Source organism: Phodopus roborovskii, unplaced genomic scaffold (assembly GCF_943737965.1).
Source record: "Phodopus roborovskii unplaced genomic scaffold, PHOROB, whole genome shotgun sequence".
NCBI classification, from domain to species: domain Eukaryota; kingdom Metazoa; phylum Chordata; class Mammalia; order Rodentia; family Cricetidae; genus Phodopus; species Phodopus roborovskii.
The window spans coordinates 58,598,698-58,620,000 of record NW_026126480.1 but is presented as its reverse complement, the minus strand read 5'-3'; the positions used below and the strand labels follow the sequence as shown (position 1 = coordinate 58,620,000).

The 21,303-nt window shown below is 41.1% G+C and overlaps 1 protein-coding gene across 1 annotated transcript; it reads left to right on the top strand.

Moving 5' to 3' along the window:
• Window positions 1-8,111: 8,111 nt before the first annotated feature.
• Window positions 8,112-18,352, top strand: Ms4a12 (membrane spanning 4-domains A12). The gene is made up of 6 exons (XM_051192158.1): window positions 8,112-8,387; window positions 14,252-14,389; window positions 15,137-15,193; window positions 17,213-17,329; window positions 17,976-18,086; window positions 18,245-18,352. The coding sequence occupies exons 1-6, from the start codon at window positions 8,112-8,114 to the stop codon at window positions 18,350-18,352; spliced, it is 807 nt and encodes a 268-aa protein (XP_051048115.1).
• Window positions 18,353-21,303: the final 2,951 nt, after the last annotated feature.

The following is a 21,303-nucleotide window of genomic DNA, read 5'->3' as shown; positions in this document are numbered from 1 at the left end:
TGGTCTGTGTTAGAATGAGCCAGGACCTGTTGGTTCTGATTGGGTATTTTAATTAGAGTAGTCAAATGATGAATTTTGGTTGCTGGACCTTGGTGTTTTGATAGTTGAACCTTGGTGATCAGTCTCAGGAATGAGTCAGCAATAACAAAGTGGCCAAATAAGGGAGCAGACCTTGGTGGCTAGCTTTAGGGAGAGGGAAAGGGAAAGGGTGAAACCTGACCACATCATTTTTGCCATGCTCAGGCCTGTGTTTGCCATGCTTGAGCCTGTGCTTGCCATACTCAGACTTGCTAGAGCCTTTCAGCCAAGCCACAGTGCCTAGGCAGTAATGGGACCAGGGATGAGCAAGAACCATGAAGAAAATCTCTGCCTGGAGGTGAGTCTGCCTAGCCAGCGGAGCAGGCACAGGGGACTTAAAGAGCATCACTCTTTGTCCTCTTCACTTCCTCACCACCCAGCTGACGTGAATCTGAATGACCACATGGGACCTTCTCAGGTCCTTTGTCCTCCTACGATGATGCTGATATCTTGTTCCTTTAACTGTGCCCAAACTTTGAATGAGGTCTTTGACTCAAACAGTCACTTTCTAAATGTTCATAACACAGCAGCTCTCCAGCATCATGGTGTCTACTTTAGAAAAGTGCGTACAAATATAAGTCCACAAAAGAAAGGAAACCACTACAATTACACAAAAGTAATTTAAAATGTAACATTTAACAGTCCTACTCATAGCCCGGAAGCGATTTGCCATTGATGCTACTGGGAGAGGGGAAATCTGTTCTCCTTGGGGGAATAACACTGAGTATATCAACCACACTTCTGGCAGGTCCCGTGCTCAAGAGGAGTTGGCAAACACAGATGGACTCCATGGCTGTTAGTTGTTAAAGAGAGAGAACATGAAGTCTGAAGGATCAGGAGGTGATGGGGATCTGGAAGAAGTTGGGCAAGGGAAAAGAATAAGATAGTCTTTCCCATATGTGTTATATGAATATATATTGCAGGAAATTCTCAAAGAATAAATAAAAATTCTTAAAGTTTCTCTCTCTCTCTCTCTCTCTGTGTGTGTGTGTGTGTGTGTGTGTGTGTGTGTGTGTGTGTGTGTGTGTGTGAAAAGACTCTGCACTGACCCCACTTGTTCATTCAACAAACACTTAAGGGATTCACCACATGCAAAATTTGCCAGCCTTGGGACTTTTACAGGTAAGAATACAGAACACATTGGATCTCTGGTCTTTGAAAACTTATTTGAACCTGTGAGACACAATTGAAATTTAATAGTTTGGATGCCTCCAAAATTGTAACACACCAAAATTGAGAATTATAATAAGAATTGATTGGCATGAAAGGTGTTTATAAAACATTAAGTTTAAAAGGTGGGTAACAAGATAGCAAAACCCTGTCTGGGAAAGGGGGTGTGAAACAAAGAAGAGTGGAGAGGTCTGGACTGCAAGAAGGAAGTTGGCGGCACCTAGAACTAGGTCAGGTCCAGGCTGGGGGTGGGGGCACCCTTTCCTACCCTTTCCTGGTCGTTTTCGCCTCTGAAAAGATGCAGAGCAGTTCCTGCTCCAGTTCTATTTGTGTGTTTTATCAGTCTAAGAGGTTAAAGTATGAGAAGTATTTGTAGTATAATTCAGTACACATGTGGGAGATTATAAAAAACAATCAGAAAATGAGTCAAATATTCAGGGTGGGGGTTGTTGGGGTCATATATAAAGTGTGTTTTCCTCCAACTTTCTAAGTCTTTCATGGTGTATGTTTTCACTTATGTCACTGTGTAAGAGACAAACCAGAGAGGGGGGAGAGAGAGAGAGAGAGAAAGAGAGAGATGGGGAATAAAGGTTTATGGAGAATCAAAAATAAATAAATAAAAGGTAGATTACATAAAAATCTATGCAATTTGACCTTAATTTTGTGAGTTTTACAAAATCATATACATACTCTGTAAAATGAATCCTGGCATATTAAAGTTTGCAAATCCTGATGAATTATCTTCAATAACAGTGTCTAGGTTTCCAAAGTGTGGGTACTTTTGTGCCTCCTCCTCTTTATGTCCTTTACTGTCTGTGTTTTAAAACTGTGCTTGCCTGATTTAAAGGGCATTAGAATGTGATGTGGCACTGTCTTGGTGAGGGTCAGAAAGCAAAGAGACTAGAAAGTGTCAGTGTCAGAACATACTTCCCTACCAAAAAAAAAATGTTTCAGTGCAGAATTCTGCCAGAATTTCAAAAGAGAGCTAATACCAATGCTCCATAAACTGTTCCACACATCAGAAACAGAAGGAACACTGCCAAAGTCTTTTGAGATGCTAGTTACCTTGATACCCAAACCATACAAAGATGCAACAAAGAAAGAAATTACAGGCCAATTTCCCTCATGAACATTGATGCAAAAATACTGGTAAACCAAATCCAAGACACATTTAAAAAAAATCATCCACCATGATCAAGTAGGCTTCATCCCAGAGATGCAGGGGTGGTTCAACATACACATTTCTGTCAATGCAATCCACCATATAAATAAACTGAATGAAAGAACAAATACCCACATGATCATCTCACTAGATGCTGACAAAGTCTTTGACAAAATCTAACACCCCTTCATGATAAAGGAATACAAGGAACATACATAAACATAATAAAAGCAATATAGAGCAAGCTGATAGACAATATCAAATTAAATGGAGAGAATTTCAAAGAAATTTGACTAAAGTCAGAAACAAGACAAGGCTGACCATATCTATTCAATATTGTACTCTAGAGTTCTAGCTAGAGCAATAAGACCACAAAAGGAGATCAAGACCCTGATACCTTTAATCCTAGCAGCCATAGAGCTATGTGTTAGTGGTGGTATACACCTTTAATACTAGGACTCAGGATTAAGAGATAGAGGGATCTCTGTTACTTCAAGGCCACACTGACTACACAAAATTGATCCAGTCCTAAAAGAAACAGCTCACACAAAGGTGATCTCAGCACTGGGGATCACACGCCTTTAATCCCAGCACTAGGGAGGTGGAGACAGGAGGATGTGGCTGGGCAGAGAAAGAAATAAAAGGAAGAGGAGACAGAATCTGAGAGCCTTTTGCCTGTGAGGATTTATGGAGATAGGATTGCCATTTCAGCTGGGTAGAGGAAAGATCTACTGGCTTGGCTGCTTTGCTTCTCTGATCTTCAGCTTGAAGCTTGAACCCCAATAGCCATCTCTGGGTCTTTTATTTTTCATGCAACATACCAATCTTGGGCATATACTCAAAGGATGCTCAATCATATCACAAGGACACTTGATCAACTATGCTCATAGCAGCATTATTTATAATACCCAGAACCTGGAAATGACCTAGATGCCCTTCAACAGAAAAATGGATAAAGAAAAGGTGGTGCGTTTACACATGGAGTGTTACTCAGCTGAAAATAAACAAACAAAACAAAAACAATGGCATCATAAAATTTGCAGGCAAATGGATGGAACTAGAAAAAAAAGTCACCCTGAGTGAGGTAAACCAGACCCAGAAAGACAAACATGGTATGTACTCACTCATAAGTATTAACTATAAAGGATAACTGTGCTGTGGATTAGAGTCCACGGCCCCAGAGAAGCTAGGTAACAAGGAGGACCCAAAGAGGGACATGAATTTCCCTTGGAAGGGGATCTAGAAGAGATATCCTGGGTATACAGGGGATGGGATGAGGGTTGAAACATGAGGGTTCAGGTTGGGTAGATCAAAGACTGGATGGAATCAGGATGTATCTCTGGTGCACAAACGGACTTTGAGAGCACATTCCCCATGGAGGGATACTCCCTTAACCTAGAGGCAGGAGGAAGGGCCTAGACCCTACTCCAAATGACTTGACAGATTTTGATGACCCCTCCTGGAAGGCATCACCCTACCTGTGGAGTGGAGGGGAGAGGAATTGGAGGGTGGGGAGAAGGCATGGGAGAGTGGGAGAGAGGGAAGAAGGGAGGGGGGAAAGGGAACTGGGATCGATATGTAAAGTAAGAAAAATAAATAAAAATTTTAAAAAGAAATCTGTTAAAACGAATAAGCTGATGGATGTTTATTCAGGGAGAAATCACTCACACCAGAAACAGATGACCACCAGCAAGTTCCCATCCCAAGGATGTCTCCGGATGTCTCTGTCTTCGACCACGAAACAAGAGAGGGGTCCGGGACACCAGACCTAGTACCCCTAGGTCAAGCCTGCACCTGTCACCACGCCCCAATGGGCGTGGCCAGTGCAACAGGTACTGGTGGGGTGGATATCTCACTACAGTAATAAGGGAATCCACAGAGACAGCGGACCTGAACTCATGGTGGGAGCGTACAGACTCTGGACTGACAGCTAGGGAGCCTACATGGGACCAACCTAGATCCTCTGCATGTGAGTGACAATTGTGTAACTTGATCTTTTTGTGGGGCTCCTAGCAGTGGGACCAGGACGTGTCCCTGGTGATTGAGTTAGCTTTTGGGAACCTATTCCCTGTGCTGGGTTTCCTCACCCAGCCTTGGTGCAGGGTAAAGAGCTTTGAGTATCATGCTTTATTAATGTGTATGGGAGGCCTGCCCCTTTCTGAGACAGAGGAGTGGGTGTGGGGAGGACAGGAGGAGAGAAAGAAGAGGAAGATGAGGTGGGGATATAAAATAAATGGAAAAAATAATGTAATTTTTAATAGAACAAAACAAACTTTCCAGCATAAGTAAGAGGAAAGTGCAAACCACGGTGCACTCCCAAATTTACAAATCGGGAGAAGCTGAATAATAAAAGGACTTTGGAATTATAGAAAGATGAGATAGGCTGGTCAGAATCAGGGAAGTAAAGGTACCATAAACCCCAGGTAAATATCTGCGGCCAGAACAGATCTTGGGGCTGACAAAGAGAAAACCCAGCTGCAGAAGTCCACTGGAGCCACTCTGCCTTCCTTTCCTGGTGGGTATGAATTGAGGATGGGCTGTTTGGGTGGGTTCATTGACTCATTTTATACTCTGGGTTGGAGAGAGGAAGCCAGTGCTTGGATCTGTATTGAGACAGTTGATAAAGGGAGGAAAGAGAACCCCAGAAATGAAGACAATCACTACAAAGCAGGTTAAAGGCACTTCAAGTATATCTGTACACTCGTGCATAAGTATAAATCTAATGCTAAGAGCAGTGGGTGCAGTTGGGTGAAAGTCCATGAATAGTAACCAACAAGCAGGAACTCCATATGGTGAGCATGGGATCACACGGAACAACACAGACACGAAAGCACTTGGTTTCTGAATATGAGCCATTAATGATGCTTCTTTCTGGAAAATAAAAGGGGGCAGTCATCTTTCCCTGGGTCAGCAATTTTTATATTTTATGAAAGATGATGTATTTAGATGTTTGTGCTGCATGGTTTGGTGAAAACATTTATGAGTCACTCTGATATTTCATTATGTGCTATAATACGTTCTAAATGATACTATCATCTCCATTCTGTTTAAAGAAAAATAAAAAAGGAATAGAAAAAAATTATAATCGTATTTCCCCATATTTATTTGAATTAGTGTATCGACTAATTTTTCTCTTATTGCTGTGGTCTCTATGCTTTAGATTTTATCAAAACTTTGGTGGTATTATATATTTGTATGCTTTAAAAATAGTTGTGGTAGCTCTCATTTTTTTGGAAAAAGGATGACTGATGATAAATAACTTATAAATTGCAGAATGAAAAAAAAGAACTAATTCTATTTTTAAAAAACAGAGCAAACAAACAAACAAAAACCTGACTCAGGACTGAACTGGGTTTCCTTTATATGGATTCTCATTCTGTTGGATTATCTGTTAATCTATCATCTTGGCATCACTTTCATGTCTACATTCTGAGTCATTTTGGTATGATCTAAAAAGTACAGAACTGGGTCACTTCCTAATCATTTTCTATAGCTTGATCTGGAACAGATATATCCTGAGGCTGGCTAGCATGAGTTTTATAGAGTCAGATATTAATAGTCTGTATTCTGTTTGAAACTTCCACATGCAGAAACTAGGTAACAGATACGAAATCAGAAACATGGTAATAAAAATCTTGAAAGTTTCCTAATGTATTTATCAGAGGCAAAAATATGCAATGACCAGCAGCAAAGGCAATAATATTCTCTATGTGTGCATCTATCTCTGTCTCTCTATCTCTGTTTCTTTCTCCCTTACCATCTCTCATAGAGCAGTCATTTCATTGTGTATAGTTTTTAAGCTCAGGGAAATTCTTGTCCTGACTCATTACTATACCCCCATCTCCTGTCTCCTTCTTCTTCATGTTGATCTTTTGAAGTTCAACCCTTTTTACCAAATGGACTCACATCCTCTACTTGAAATAAGACTTTGGGTCGTAGTAACACAATAGTCATTGCTGCTCATCAAGTTTATTTTTTAAGTTTCACTTTACATTACAACCAAAGTTCTCCCTCCCACCCCTCCTTTCACCTCCCCCTCACCTCTACCACAGCTCATCCCCCATCCACTCCTCCCAACAGATTAGGGCTTCCACAGGGAGTGGACAAAGTCTGGCACATTAAGTTGGGGCAGGACAAAGCCCCTCCCTGCTGCGTTAAGACTAAGAATAGCATCCCACCATAGGGAACTGGCTCCAACAAGCTAACTCATGCACCAGGGATAGATCCTGGTCCTACTGCCAGGGGCCCCTCAGATAGCCCAGTCTAGCCGGCTTACTTCCAACCAATGGAGGCTCCACAGCTGCTGATCTAGAGTTAATGAGTTCCTTCAAGCTAGGTTCAGCTGTCTCTGTAGATAGCCCCTTCATGATCTTAACCTTGCTCTTAAAATGGATCTATGAAAATTTCCATCATTCAAACTTTGCACCAACCATTTAAATGGCAACATCTACTGTTTTACAGCTTAGATGCAGGAACTAACGGGGGTTTAATTGAGAAAGCTGCTCAAGGAACCACAGTTTAGTGATGTATCAGGTTGGAGAGTAAAAAGTTCTGGAATAGTATTTAGTCTTAGAAACTGGATCTACAAAATGCATGGTTCCTGTTTGAATAGTTATTTGCATGTCACAAGGAATCACTCCTTGTATCCCTAGAAGGAAAGTATTTTTTATTGTTTTCAGCACTATTTTGTAGAGAAATAAAAGCAAAGAAATTTCCACAACTTTGCTAAACACATAGCTGGTGTCAGTCAGACTTCTAACCCCAAATTGATGCTTATAATTGAATATAGTATATACCCTCTGTGGTATTTAATGAATGCTATTCTAAAGTCATTTGAAACCTGCTGAAGAGAGGCCTCACTAACTTATTGTTATTCTATTATAGCAACAGATAGAAAACTCCATTGATGTCAATAATGCAACTAGACAGTAAAGAAAGTGGTCCAAGATTAAAATTATTTGTTAGGGGAAGTCACTACCTCACATATGGTCACTGGTGTTAGTCTCCCTGTTGTTATTTATATAAACTTCTCTTGAGGGTTCTCATTCATTTAGCATCTCAGGCCCAATGTGGCCAAGGGGATTTTGTTGGAAGTAAATCTCCATGACTGAATGTGAACAAAAATCACTAGAGATCCTTAAAGAAAGAAGAAAACTGAATGCCAAATGCATTATGTTCAGTTTGGGTTCAGTTTTGAAATCTTCTCTGAAAACCATCTTCTTGTGTTCACAGATGTTAAAGAGCCCTGGAGGAGGGATGTCTTCATCCTTTCTCTAAAGTATGAATTATATAACCAACCTATCGGTGCATAAAGCCACTGGCATTGTAATAGGGGCACTTACTCAGACTATATGTTCAGAGTCCTGACATTTCAGTTTTCCCTGACTTTGTTGCCCTTCAGAAACAATACACTCAGGAAAACACATGTAAATGTCCACACATGAACACACTGCAAAACTAAATATGAAAAACTGAAAATAAAATGTATTCCCATCATCCCCCTCCTTTACTTCTTTTGAGCCCCAGGATATATGAGATTCCAAGGTCAAATGAGAATCATATTTGTATTGCTTGTCACTACAATGTCTGCCGACTTGCTCTCTCCTACTTGCATATAAAATTGACATTTGACAAGATGTCCTTTAATTTCTTACCTTGGTAAATGTGTTATTTTTTGTATGTTTTCTATGCTTAGGACGCAATGACATCTTCCTGGACAACCAACTACCCTGGAAGGCATGTTACCATTCCCAATCCTTACCCGCCAACAAGTTCCATGACTATTCATCCTCAACAACCTCTGGGTTTTTTAAACGTAGAAAGTCAAGTACAGACTGGACAACTTCCCTTCATTACATCTCCAGGAATCTTCACTACCAATCAGCTAGGTCTAGAAAATGTGCCAACAGTGCATCCAGCTCCAGGAACAACAACAACAACCAAAGCCAGCTTTAAAGATGCAGCAATGGCCCTTGGGGTGAGTGTATTTGCCACTAGAATTTTAATGTTGCGTTTGCAAGGTTTCCATGCATCTGTCACTTACAATAGTATGTTGTCCAATGGGCAAAAGTATTTGAGGGTTATTCTGATAAGTGTGTTTCTCCCAGAAAGAAATGGTCAGTCTGTGTATGAGTTATCCTGAGCTACTTCATTTTAGATTCAATCGTGAGTCTAACAGTTGACAGAATACTCTCCCTAGCAGGAAGATTCAGTAAAATGGTGAAGTGACAGGAGCCCAACTACTTCTTGCTTGATCTCTCTGCTGTGAAAGTCTTTTTTAGATAACCTCACCTCTGTATTTGGAATGGTTACATTCCTATGAAAATGAATTCTCTTTAAAGAAATCATTGGAAACTGTTTTAAAGGGAATAGAGCTACTAGTAAACAGTCTGAGGAAAGTAAATGTGAAAACCCCTTGAAAATGTTACGTCTTTGTTGCTTTACTTCCCAAAAGTTCACTTGAACGGGACACCCACAATTTTGTTTCTATAATCATTGTAAAGCAAGCCTATCTTGCAGTAAAGACCCCACATGCTTAGCAGAAGTGACCATCATTTGCTAAGCTTTCCCCATACCCCTTCGCACACTCCCACCAATGTGTTAGTCTCTTGCTGTGTACAGCTCCAAAATCTCAGCTATAGGAGTCAGTAGACAATAGGTGCCCACAGTGTAACAGTGTATCAGAATTCTTCTAGCCATCCTACCACCTAGTGCCTCAGGTAGTTCAATCAAGTCACAATGTTTCAAGCAAGTAAAAATGAACAGTACCCCACCTCCACTCCAGCAACAAATCTACACTGGGAAGGTAGCTCCTTGGCTCATCTTCTGCCAAGTGGAGTACATTCCCTGAAAACTCATAGCTCACAAAGTGAACCCACACAGCTGCTGAAAATATCAGGTAGTACAAGGCAGGCACACTCTCTGCCTTCAGGAGGCTAATGGCCTGGCCAGGGAATTTGGGTTGTACACATAACAAAGATGCAATCTAGACAGTGTGTTAGAAAGTGAAAAAAAAAGAGAGAGAGATAATGAGTGAGGTAACCCAGACTAAGAGAGACAAAAATCTTGTGTTTTCTCTCACACACATATCCTATCTTTTACTGTTGAGGGTGGGTGGTGTGAGTACGGGCTATGAAACTAGAAAGGAAATCACAAGAAGAGAAAAAGACGTGTTGTGGAAAGGGGATGAGCAATAGGACACAAGTAACATGTAAAGAGAAGAGGGGCTTGTGGGAGTGGAAGGGTATGAGGAGGTGCAGAGAATAGATGAAAGGAGAAAGATCAGTAATTTCATTTGAAAATGCCAGAATGAATCCTGGTACTGACTTAAAATTTAAGAAAGTAATATACAGAGTGTAAGAGGGATAAGAAGCAGGCAGTGAGTGGGCAGACACTTGAAGTTGATCAAGATGGGCATTCCAAATGCATAGAGTTCAGAGTTAGCCACACAGATACCAGGACAAGAAAAAAAAATGACCAGTGTAAAGTCTTCAGATGAAAAATGCATGTGATTGCACTTGATGAACAGAAGGAGGCCAATAGAGGAGACTGGAAGGGGGCCAGAGGCAAGACAGCGGGCATACCTGGGGGACATCTGGAGCAGACAGCTTTGGATTTTACCATGTGGAACAAGGATCCTTTGGAGCATTTTTCCTGATTGGAAAAAAAATGCAATCAAAATATATTTAAAGAAATGGTGAAGTTTTGCTTTGAAAAGAAAAACAAAACAAAACAAACAACAACAACAAAAAAAAACAGTTGGCAGAAGCTAGATCCTTTCCATGAAGATTGTGAAGCTATAGCCCAAGTTATCACAATACTTTTGGGGACTCCACTCAAAACCACTGTGATGGTTAGCTGTAACTGTCAACTTAGCACAACCTAGAATCACCTGAGAAGAGAGATTCAATGAAGGGTTGCCCCGTGGGTATGTCTTTGAGGTTTTGTCTTAATTAAGTTCACTGACATGGGAGTACCCAGACCACCATGTGGGCAGTATAAGAGTGGAGAAATCAATCTGAGTATGAGCAAGCAAGCAGGTTTGCATACATTTCTATCTCGTGTGATATGATCAGCTCTTTGAAGTTTCTGCCTTGATTTCTCTGCAGTGATGGATTATAACCTGGGCTTGTGAGCTGAAAGTAAACCCTTTACCCTAAATTACCTTTTGCCTGTGATATTTTATCACAGAAACACAAAGGAAACTCTGGAAGAAATCAACTGGGACAATCACCAAAAACACAGAACAAGTTGAATGCCCAAGTGGTTAAGGCTGTGGGCAATTTTTTAATCAATGAACTGTAGAGCCAGGGCTACCTGGGCAAAAGAGGGGCCAACAGAGATTAAAGCTGTAACTGCTCCTCATAAAGATGACAGCAAGGAGGGGAAATCTGTACCCAGATTATGCTCTTGGAGAACAACTTGTGGGAACAAATCTGAAGTCAGATGCAGGAGTTCCCAGTCTGAGATGCAGCATTGGCTAAACTGTGTCATCATCTCTCAGAAGCTGTATCTAAAGGATGATGTATGTGGATGTGCATGAATAATTGTTCAGAGGGAAGGCTCATGACTTCCACAAGTCTCAGTGAATTTCAATAACATACTATTGTTTTAGCATATTTATGAAATTGTTATATTTCTTTTAATTCAATTTAATTTTATTTAGTACCTATTCATTGAGCAAATAAACACAGAAGTTTCTGTGGCCATAGTCTTCCTGGATAGATAAGATACAAGCATAAACTTGAAAGGAAATGACTATGGCTATGTTATTGAGCTTTGGACCAATACAGCAACTGTTGCTTCTCAGAAATCAATGTTTACTCTACAAAGAAAGTGGTGATAAGAGTTACACAGAAGTAAACGGTTTATTCCTTATTATTGGTAAAATACCTCTTACCTAGTATGATAGCAATTGCATACCAGCATTTTAAAAACAAACAGTACAATGACTAGAAAGATGGCTCTGGGGTTAAGAGCACTGGCTGCTCTTGCAGAGGATCTCAGTTCCATTCCTAGTGCCCACTTGGGGGTTTTTAGCTGTTTGTAACTCCAGTTCCAGGAGATCTGACCCGCCTCTTCAGGCATCCTTGAGCACCACCAGGCACACAAGTGGGTGCACAGACATGCAGACACGCAAAACATCCAGACACAGAAAATAAAATAATTTTTAAAATTACAAAATGTGAAAGAATACAAAAGCAAATACTGTCACATGTTTTATATCTTAAAATGCAAAAGGAGTTTACAAAGAAAAAGTCCATTTGACTAGTATAATAACCAAGACAACTCAGAATGGGTGGAACTAAGCTGAGCCTGAAAGAACAGACTGCAAATGAGTTTTAAAGTTAGTCTGCTGCCGTGCATTCTGGGCATCTGCCTCTTCATAACTGTCTACCCTTGGGCATTTGATTTCTTATGGCTTTATGTCTCCACCTAGTTGTTGGTAGAGTGACATGCAAGATGTTTAGGGCATTGTAGGGCATATGATTAATACTCTAGTGGTGACTTCATCTCCATTGATTCTTTTTCTCATGACAAGCATTGCCTAGGCAGGGAGCTGCATCACTTCTGCAAGACGGTCACTGTCACCCCAGACACAGCATTCTTGACAAACTAATAGACTCGTAGGGAGCACTGGGAGGTGCTTAGTAATTACAGGTTCTAAAGACTTCTCTGTAGACTGTTCAGAAATCAAACAAAACTTCTTAAAAGTATTTACTGTGTGTGTGTGTGTGTGTGTGTGTGCGTGCGTGCGTGTGCGCTCACAAGCTCCAATGCACAAACACATACATAGAGGTCAGAGGCCAATTTGCAAGAGTCGGGTTTTCTTTTTTTTTTTTTTTTTTTTTTTTTTTTTTTTTTACCATATGGGGGTCTAGGTATCACATTCTGATCATCAGACTAGACAACCCACTGAGCCGTCTCACTGGCCCCTCAAACAGGGTTTTTATTTAATTAATTAACCAATCAATCAATGTCCAGACCAGACACCTCCCTCCTCTCCTCCAGTCCCTCTCCCCAACCTCCACACCCATCCACACTTCCCCCTTCCTCTTCAGAAAAGGGCATGCCTCCCATGTTTATTAGCCAGTCATGGGATATCAAATTGCAGTAAGACTAGGCATCTCCTCTCCTACTAAAGCAAACCAGTATAAGGAAAGGTAACAGAGTCAGAGACAACCCCTGCTCTCACTGTTAAGAGTCCTGCAGGAAGACCAAGATACACAACTGTAACATATGTGCAAAGGGCCTAGGTCCGCCCCAGGCAAGCTCTCTTGCTGCCAGTTCAGACTCTGTTCAGTTCAGTCCTAACAAGCCCAGGTCAATAGATTCTTGGTTTTCTTGTCTTTGGCCCTCTGGATCTCATAATACTTTCTCCCCTTTTTCCACATGATTCCCTGAGGTCTACATGTTTGGCTGTGGATCTCTGCATCTGTTTCCATTTGTTTCTGGATACAGCTTTTCTGATGGCAATTGGACTAAGCAACAATCTATGCATATAGCAGAATATCATTAGCAATCATTTCATTGACTTTTTTTTTTTGCCAATCATGTTTGGTTTTATCCTAGGTCTGTGGGCCATCCAGCTTCTGGGTACTGGCCCTGCAGGCACTGTCAAGGGTAAGCTTCCTCTCATGGTTTGGGTCTCAAGCTGGACCAGTCATTGGTTAGCCATTTCCATAATTTCTACACCACCTTTACCCCCCAGCATATCTTATAGGCAGAGCAAATTGCAGGTCAAAGATTTTGTGGGTGGGTTGTGGGGTCCTGATCCCTCCATTGGAAGTCTTGCCTGGCTACAGGAGATGGTCATTCAGGCTGCATATCCCCCACTGCTAGAAGTCTTAGCTAGGGTCACCCTCGTAGATTCCTGGGAGTTTCCATTGGACTAGATTCTAGCTAATCCTAGAGATGCTCCTGGTCCAGTTGTCTTTACCAGTACTCTCTCCCTCCATCCTCTCTCCACCTGACCCCTCCTGTTCCCACTTCACCCCCATTCACACTCCATTCCCCATCCATCCGTCATGCCTATTCTATTCCCCCTTCACTGTGAGATTTATATATCCTCTCTTGAGTATGCCTTGTTACTTAGCTTCTTTGGGTCCATGGATTGTAGCATGGTTATCCTTTACAACTAATATCTACCTATAAGTGAGTATATATCATGTTTATCTTTCTGGGTCTGGGTTACCTCACTTGAGATGATCTTATCTATTTCTATCCATTTGCCAGCAAATTTCATGTCATTATTTTAATGGCTAAGTGATACTCCATTGTGTGATCGTACCACATTTTCTTTATCTGTTCTTTGGTTGAGGGACATCTAGGTTGTTTCCAGTTTCTGACTATTACAAATAAAGCTTCTATGAACATAGTTGAGCAGGTATCCTTGTGTTTTGGTAGAGAGTCCTTTGATTATATGCCCGGGAATAGTAGAGCTGGGTCTTGAGGTCAATTCTCAGTTTTATAAGAAACTGCCATATTGATTTCCAATGTGGCTGTCCAAGTTTGCACTTCTACCAGCAATAGAAGAGTGTTCCTCTTACTCCATATCCTTACCAGCATGAGCTGTCACTTGTGTTTTTTACCTTAGCCATTCTGACAAATGTAAAATGGAATCTCAGAGTCATTTTGATTTGCATTTCCCTGCTAGCTAAGGAAGTCAAACAAGGGTTTTAGTGAGCCCCCTCCTCCCCAGTTGTCTCAGTATACATCAACGTATTCAGTGTTTGGATGAATTCTCAGGAATCCTGGTAAGCTGAATAGTAAATAAACAGGAGTTTCGTGGGCTAGAAATAAAGAAGTCATTTTTAAATACCTCTTTGTTTTCTTTTTCAGGCAGTCCATATCATAATTGGATTGATGCACATTGGTTTTGGAGTTGTTCTCGGGTTGCTGAGCACCCATTACTACATGTCTTGGGCATTTTACTCTATTGCTTTTATTGGTGGATATCCATTCTGGGGTGGAGTCTCTGTGAGTAGATTGCTAGAACACCTCTTCCTGCACAGTATGGGTGTCTCCATCTGTTCAATGCTCAGTTCTTGATGAATGATGTGTCTGAGGCCTAGAGAGCTTCGAGAAATAATTGCTCTGGTTAAGCAGAAGAAAGAAGGGCCTGCCACTCTCCATTTCAGACTGGCAGCTTAAACTCACTCCAAATGCAAGCACAGATCAAGAATCAATGTGTTGGATGGAGAGTCATGAAAGGAATGATCTCAAACATGACAAAAATAGGCCAGTGACAAGATGAGGTTGATCAGGAGGCACAATTATTCAAACAGACTCAGAGTCATCTATAACAGGAGTTCTTTACATGCAAGAAAATGAGGGTGAGGAAACAGAGTTGTATCCCCAAAAGTTAATCTTTAAAAAGAAAAATACTGAGCTGTCAGCCTTAAAGGATAGGAGGGGGCTTGGTCCTGCCCCCAACTTAATGTGCCAGACTTTGTTGACTCCTCATAGAAGCCTTTACCCATGAGGAGGAGTGGACAGGGGTGGGCTGGTGGAGGGGAGTGAGAGGAGTGGGAGGAGGGATGGGAGGGAGAACTGTGATTGGAATGTAAACTGCAATTTAAAAAAATAAATAATTAAAAAAAACTGAGCTGTATGTGAGGGAAACAAAACATTCATAGCAAGAGCAACCTCTTGTACCTCTTGTAGAAGGAGACAGTCCCAGACAGAGAGAGAACTTACCATTCACAAATTTGTCTGTTTCTATAGTTCATTGCTTCTGGCTCACTCTCCATATCAGCATTCAAGAAATTCACTCCCTGTCTGGTAAGTTCTACTTCTTTTTAAGTTCCTTTAATGACTGTTTTGATTTACTAGCAAGGAAAACTTGAGATGCTAGTTTTTCAAAGAGTGTAGATGGAAGCTCGTTCTCAAACTATCTGCCAGCAGCCTGGTAATGCCTGTACTGGCACAGGGGAGGGGTGCACTGAGTTTGCCGCTGAGAAAGGAGAGGACCACATCCAGGCTCTTGAAAGCACAAGAATGGGAATTAGTATAGATAAGAGTTGCTTAAGCATTTAGGTAAAACCAAGGAAGACTCTAGGAGCTAAAACCAACCTACATGCTGCTTCAATAACAGCTATCCATTGTCATTTCTCAGCTCTATTTTGTATTTTCACTTTTCACGAGTGTGTAATTCCTGGTAGTGTGATAGTCTCTGTTGTCAGTTCTTCAAACTGCCATTGAAATAATCTAGTTCAGGGGCTAAGAAGAACACACAGGAATGTCCACAGAGATGGGGGATCAATTCTCTCAAGCCACAGCAATCGCCTGGTTTAATAGCAAACCAAGAGAAAGATGTGTTTCCCCTAAACCTAGAACAGATGTAGTTTCAAGATTATGTGAAGCTATGCACCAGAACAAAGGAAGCTGGAGATGGAAATATGGAATCACTTTGTTTATGTGCTCCAGACAAATATTGGATCAGCTAGAGTTGGAATCAACCTAGCTCTGATTAGTTGTATCTACTATAATTCAAAAACAAAGCATTCTTCTCTGTATAGGTCCTACCCCTCAAAGGCTGTATAGAAAGAGACTCTGTCTTTTGGATGTTGCAACTAGATAGGAAATTATTATGTGTGAATGCTGTAAGAGTTAAAAAATGATGTCATTTTAAATACAGAACAAAGTACCTATAAGTTAGTGATGCCCATTAAAAGTTTGTTCTTGTGGCTGGAGAGATGGCTCATCAGTCAAGATCACTGACTTGACCACTCCTCTAGAGAACTTGGGTTTCATTCCCAGAATTCACCAGTGACTCATAAGCTCCATAACTCCAGGTCCAGGGGATCTGATGGTCTCTCCTGGCCTCCTTGGACACTGCATGCTTATGGTATGGTGCATAGATATACATTCAGGCAAAACACATACAATTTTTCAAAAAATTAAATAAGTCTCCAAAAATAAAATTTTAACTTTACCCTTTTATTGTTTTTACAAAGCAGAGCTCTCTGTAAACCAGGCTGGTCTCAAACTCACAGAGATCTACCTGTCTCTGCCTCCCAAGTGCTGGTATTAAAAGTGTGCACCATCACACCAGCTGTTTTTTTTTTTTTTTCATACAATATATTAAGTATATTCTCTCCCCTCCCCCAACTCCTCCCGGATCTTCCTGACCTTCTTACCCACCCAACTTCATGTTCTTTCTCCTTCACACAGAAAAAAGAAAAGGAAGGAAGGGATTGAGTGAGGGAGAGAGGGAGGGAGTAAAAGGAGAGGGAGAGAGGGAGGGTGGGAGAGAAGAAAGGAGAGAAAGAAAAACAGGAAAAATAACAAAATCTTCCCCATAGACCCCTGACCCATGAGAGAAGGGCTTTGATGAAGACATCTCATGTAAGCTTTAGTGCAATCAAGTCTCTCACTCCCTGCACAGTGTCCACTTGTGGATTTCACAAAGTAGGGCTGTTATTGTGAACAAAGCTTGTACGTAAATGTGGTAAATGAGCTTCTGCTTCAAATTACACTTACATGATTTATTATAGTTCTATTGTTTGCAATATTTACAGCTTTTTGTAGAAAATTGATACCTAGGATACAGGGTAATTTTCACAACTACTCAGAAGGACAAAAGAAAGACATTATGTCACCTTCAAATGTTGTTTCATGCTAGGGATCCTCCATGGTAGAGTGCCTACCTAGGATGAGTCAGACCTTGAGTTCAACCCTCAGGATGATCAAAACTAAAATAAGGTGTCAAAGATAAGAAACATTGACTTGGACCGACTCCCACCCCCTTTAAATTCATTTGTCTTCTACATGATTTACTCTTCTTATTGCCTCCAATAGGTGAGAAGCACCCTGACAATGAACATTATTAGTGCTATATTTGCCTTTGCTGGAGTGATTCTGCTGGTGGTCGATCTGAACATCAATGGCTACTATTATCAAGACTACTGGATGGTGGTGAGTATCCTCCCATGGATAGTATGACTACTCTCTCCTCATTGCTACAGTATATCTATTGTTGTCTCCTGTTTATTATGCAGCAGTTCTGTTGAGAAAATGCTCTCTATTTCTAGCCCTACTCCTAGGAATGTGATTGCTAAGATACAAAGTGAGAAAATTAGATTTGCAGATGGGTGAAGTCAGAAAGACCACCCCATGGCCATCACAGGAGCAATGGATAGAGCTTGGCAATTCCAAAATATACTCAGTATTTCTTTCTCAATGCTTTAAAATTCTGCATAAATAAGGTATCAGAGTTTTAAGTGGCTTTTTTTTTAAAAGAATAAAAACAGAGAGGCAGACTGTCTGCTCAGGTGCAATCAACTCCCTCTGACTATTTCTTTATTGTCATCAAATGCTTATTTCAGAGAAATACAAATTAATCTTGATTTTTCTTTAAAATACCAGAAGATGTTTCCTTTGGCAAGTAGACTATGTGTGGCTTTTATTTTCTTTGCAATGGTCTCCTTGCTGTTATGAAAAATATCACTCACAGAGTGGGTTGAACATGAGTGAGATAGCACTTTTGATGAGTCAGGACATTTCTGAAATCTACATGAGACCATCCTGTTCAGCCTAACATTCTACATATTTCTGATTTCAGCTTTCTGGGAGAGGAATTGCAGGTGTGCTGGCAATGTTTTCGGTGTTAGAGTTTGGCATAGCATGTGCCATGACCCACCTTGCCAGCCAAACCATGCTGCATTGTAAAAGGGTGAGTTGAGTCTCATCTTTGTAAAAATAACCTGAACACATGCTGCAGAAACACAGGCTGGAGTGTGGGTTGACTTCAGAGCTCTCTATTCCACTCTGCTGGGACAGGGGAGAGTAAATGGACTGCACTAACACTGCTTATTTTCTTATCCTTTCTAGTCTGTCCTGACTGTTCCAACTGCATATACGGCCAACCCCTTGATGCAAGAGTCTTTACCAGATTCTCCAATATACAATAACATCCAAGCTTCTGCTCCTAGACAATAACAGGCATGAAGAATCACTGGTACAATTTCATACAGTAAATCTTCTCAAAAAAACAAAAAAAAAAAAAAAAAAAAAAAAAACTTGTGAAGCTGCTTTTTGCCTCTCACAGTGCCTGCAAATCAATTTAGTGCCTGTATTTGGAATTTGTTTCTAGGCTAGCAGTCACTGGGTCTTCAGTAAATGCCTCTTTCTGCTTACCTTACTGCATCTGTCAAAGGGAAAGGACAAGAGGGCTGAAAACTGACCCTGCAGTGCTCTTAGCATTAGAAACCTTCTATTCGTGTTCCTTTTCCACAATAAAAAGTCAGGGGGAACAAAGCCTCTTTCAGTATCTTTCTGACAGACAAGGATGATATTTCTTGAATGGAGGTTTGCATAGTGTCTAATCACTGGAGGAGTTCCTTAGTCATCTTCCCATGTTTTGTTCAGAAACCACAAGTCTAGTGGTGCCTGGGGGGGGGCACATTATTTTACACATCAATATGTCACAAACCAGCTGACTCGTATTTATATTTTTTATTAATTTTTATTTTATAAATTACCAGACAATGTATTAGATATCACTATGGAGTTTGGTGGTTCTGTTCTTAATACATCAATTAAAATGTAATTACATCACTTTCCTTTGCCTTTCTTCCTTATAGACCCTCCCAAGTCCCATCCCTCCAACTTTTCCCATGTCCCCACACTCTCAAATTGATAGCCTCTTTTTTATTGTTACTGTTATGTATATGTATGTAAGTATATACATATGCACAAATACATAAATATTGTTGGTTTAGTCTTTTTTGGTTGTTCATGTGTATATAATTTAAATGCTGATCAGTTTGTATGGATAACCAATGGGGGGGGTTGACCATGAAAAAAGCTAATTATCATCTCTAAGTAGTCATTAGTTCCCTGTAATTATGTGTCTAGGAGTTGGACCCCATGAGGTCTTCTCCCTTCCACATTAGCACAGTCAGTTGATACTGCTACTGTTTCAGTCCTGTTTATGTAGCCATAGGACCAGAAAACACTGCACAAGCTGTTAAGGGAAGGAAACATTTAACAGTCCTATCCAAATGTGACAATTATGAACCACAACAATGACAGGCATGGCAATATATCCACAAAGGCGGGTGAAGAGAGTGGTACTGACCATTGATGATAACCAACACCAGTATAACTAGACTTAGGCCCACTCAATTGGAGGGAAATCATGCCTACTACTAGGAACCTAGGGAACTTCTCAGGACTGGTGAGGTCATAGATCTTAGAAGAGAATCAACTACCATTATTTTACTAGGCCAGCATAATTCCTAACTACAGTCTAAATCTTATGCTTAAGCCCACCAGTTAGTGCAGCTGCCACCCCTCATCAAAAAAGCTTCTCTCTACACAAATGGAGACCTGGACACAATGCAGAGATCAATGGATCCTGGGTGTCCCCAACACTAGTGGATATACCTTTATCACAGATCATCAGTTCACACATCTACAGCTCAGGGAACATGGTAGAAGAGGGGCTAGAAAGATCGTAAGAGCCAGAATACAAGGGGGTCTGCTCTCGCCGTGGCATTTTTGGACAAAGTGTGTTTTAATAGTTTCCTTCCCGCTCACCTTCCCCTCCCACTACCCTTGATCCCCCTTGCAAGCCCTCGGTCCCCTTGCCTCTTTCCTGTCCCATGTGTCCTTTTGCCTGCACCCATCCTTGCTCTTCTCTCCTTTCTTGGTCTCCACCCAAGGCTTTAAAGCTTTACTCACATTACATCTGCACTGTGGGGTATACATTTGTGCATCACAAGCCAGGATCTGCATACGAGAAAAACTGTATGGCTTCTGCCTTTGTGAGTTTGGTCACCTCACTTGATATTTATCTAACAAATCCCAAGCTTCTTTTACTTTTTACAGATGGAAGCCATGGAACAACAAAGGGTGACTTCATCAGCATGAGCTGTTCTCGGTCTTTGAAAGCCAAGAGGTCATAGACAGGACTAATTGATCCAGAGACTTATAGCCCTGAAGGATAGAGGACCGTGGATCCAAGGGAATAGACTTACAGCTCTAGATATTTGGGTCAGGGGCTTACACGTCTGGGTCTCCATTGTCAGCAGCCCTACACTTAGTGACCAGCAATTGATGGCTCTCAGCAGCAGCCACTAGTGTTGGCACTAATAAGCAAAACCCAGTATTTTGGCTTTCAGATCCCAAATCTCCTAATAGCAACTATCATTATAGCTCTTGGGCCTTGGAGATCAGAACCTTTGCCCCTTACAGCTTGTTGCCTCCCTGGACCTCTTCCAGCAACTACAGTCCACAGTCTCTCATAACCTTTAACTTAACCTTCTACCTTCCATAGTCATGGCTTTCTAGTTCTTTTTGCTTCCCTCCACAATCCTGTGTCATCTCAGCTGCCTCAGTTTCCTACAGTTTCTGCCTCTGATCACTCCCTGGAACTTTTTAACTGTGCTCTCTACTACGTCCCTTCCTCTTTTCTGTTATCAACTTAGCATGTGCTATTCATGATAAAGATCACAAATAGGCAAGAAAAGATCATTCTAAGAGAAACTGTTTGACGGGGTCTACAGTTACAAAACAAGTGTACAGCACAAGGGTACTCCTTGGATGACTTGAAAGTGAACCAAATATCCTAATTATATACCCAGAAGAGTGGTGCATCATGCAAATAAAACAATGTAATTGCTACTCATCCCTACCCAGCTTCCAGTTCCACTAGTCACAGGATAGAACCAATCACAAGCTTTCCCATCATGCCTAAGGAAAACAGTTGCAAGGAGTGCAGGGAGATCAAGATTACCTAGAGGGTACTCTGGCTTTTCTTGAATGACATCTTCTTCATAACTGGAGGGTCATGGCTTCAGTACAGTGCTCCTTGCAGGGAGGAGTAGTGTGTCCTCAAAGTGTCATTAGAGCATTCAAGTGCAATAGAGTCCCTAACACACAGGCCA

What these genes read in the sequence shown, in the direction of transcription:
- Ms4a12 (XM_051192158.1), top strand. Translation starts at nt 8,112, where the DNA reads ATGACATCTTCCTGGACAACCAACTACCCTGGAAGGCATGTTACCATT. An exon ending in ATCAAGACTACTGGATGGTG is followed by an intron (nt 17,330 to 17,975) that starts GTGAGTATCCTC and finishes TTCTGATTTCAG; the next exon opens with CTTTCTGGGAGAGGAATTGC. An exon ending in CCATGCTGCATTGTAAAAGG is followed by an intron (nt 18,087 to 18,244) that starts GTGAGTTGAGTC and finishes TATCCTTTCTAG; the next exon opens with TCTGTCCTGACTGTTCCAAC.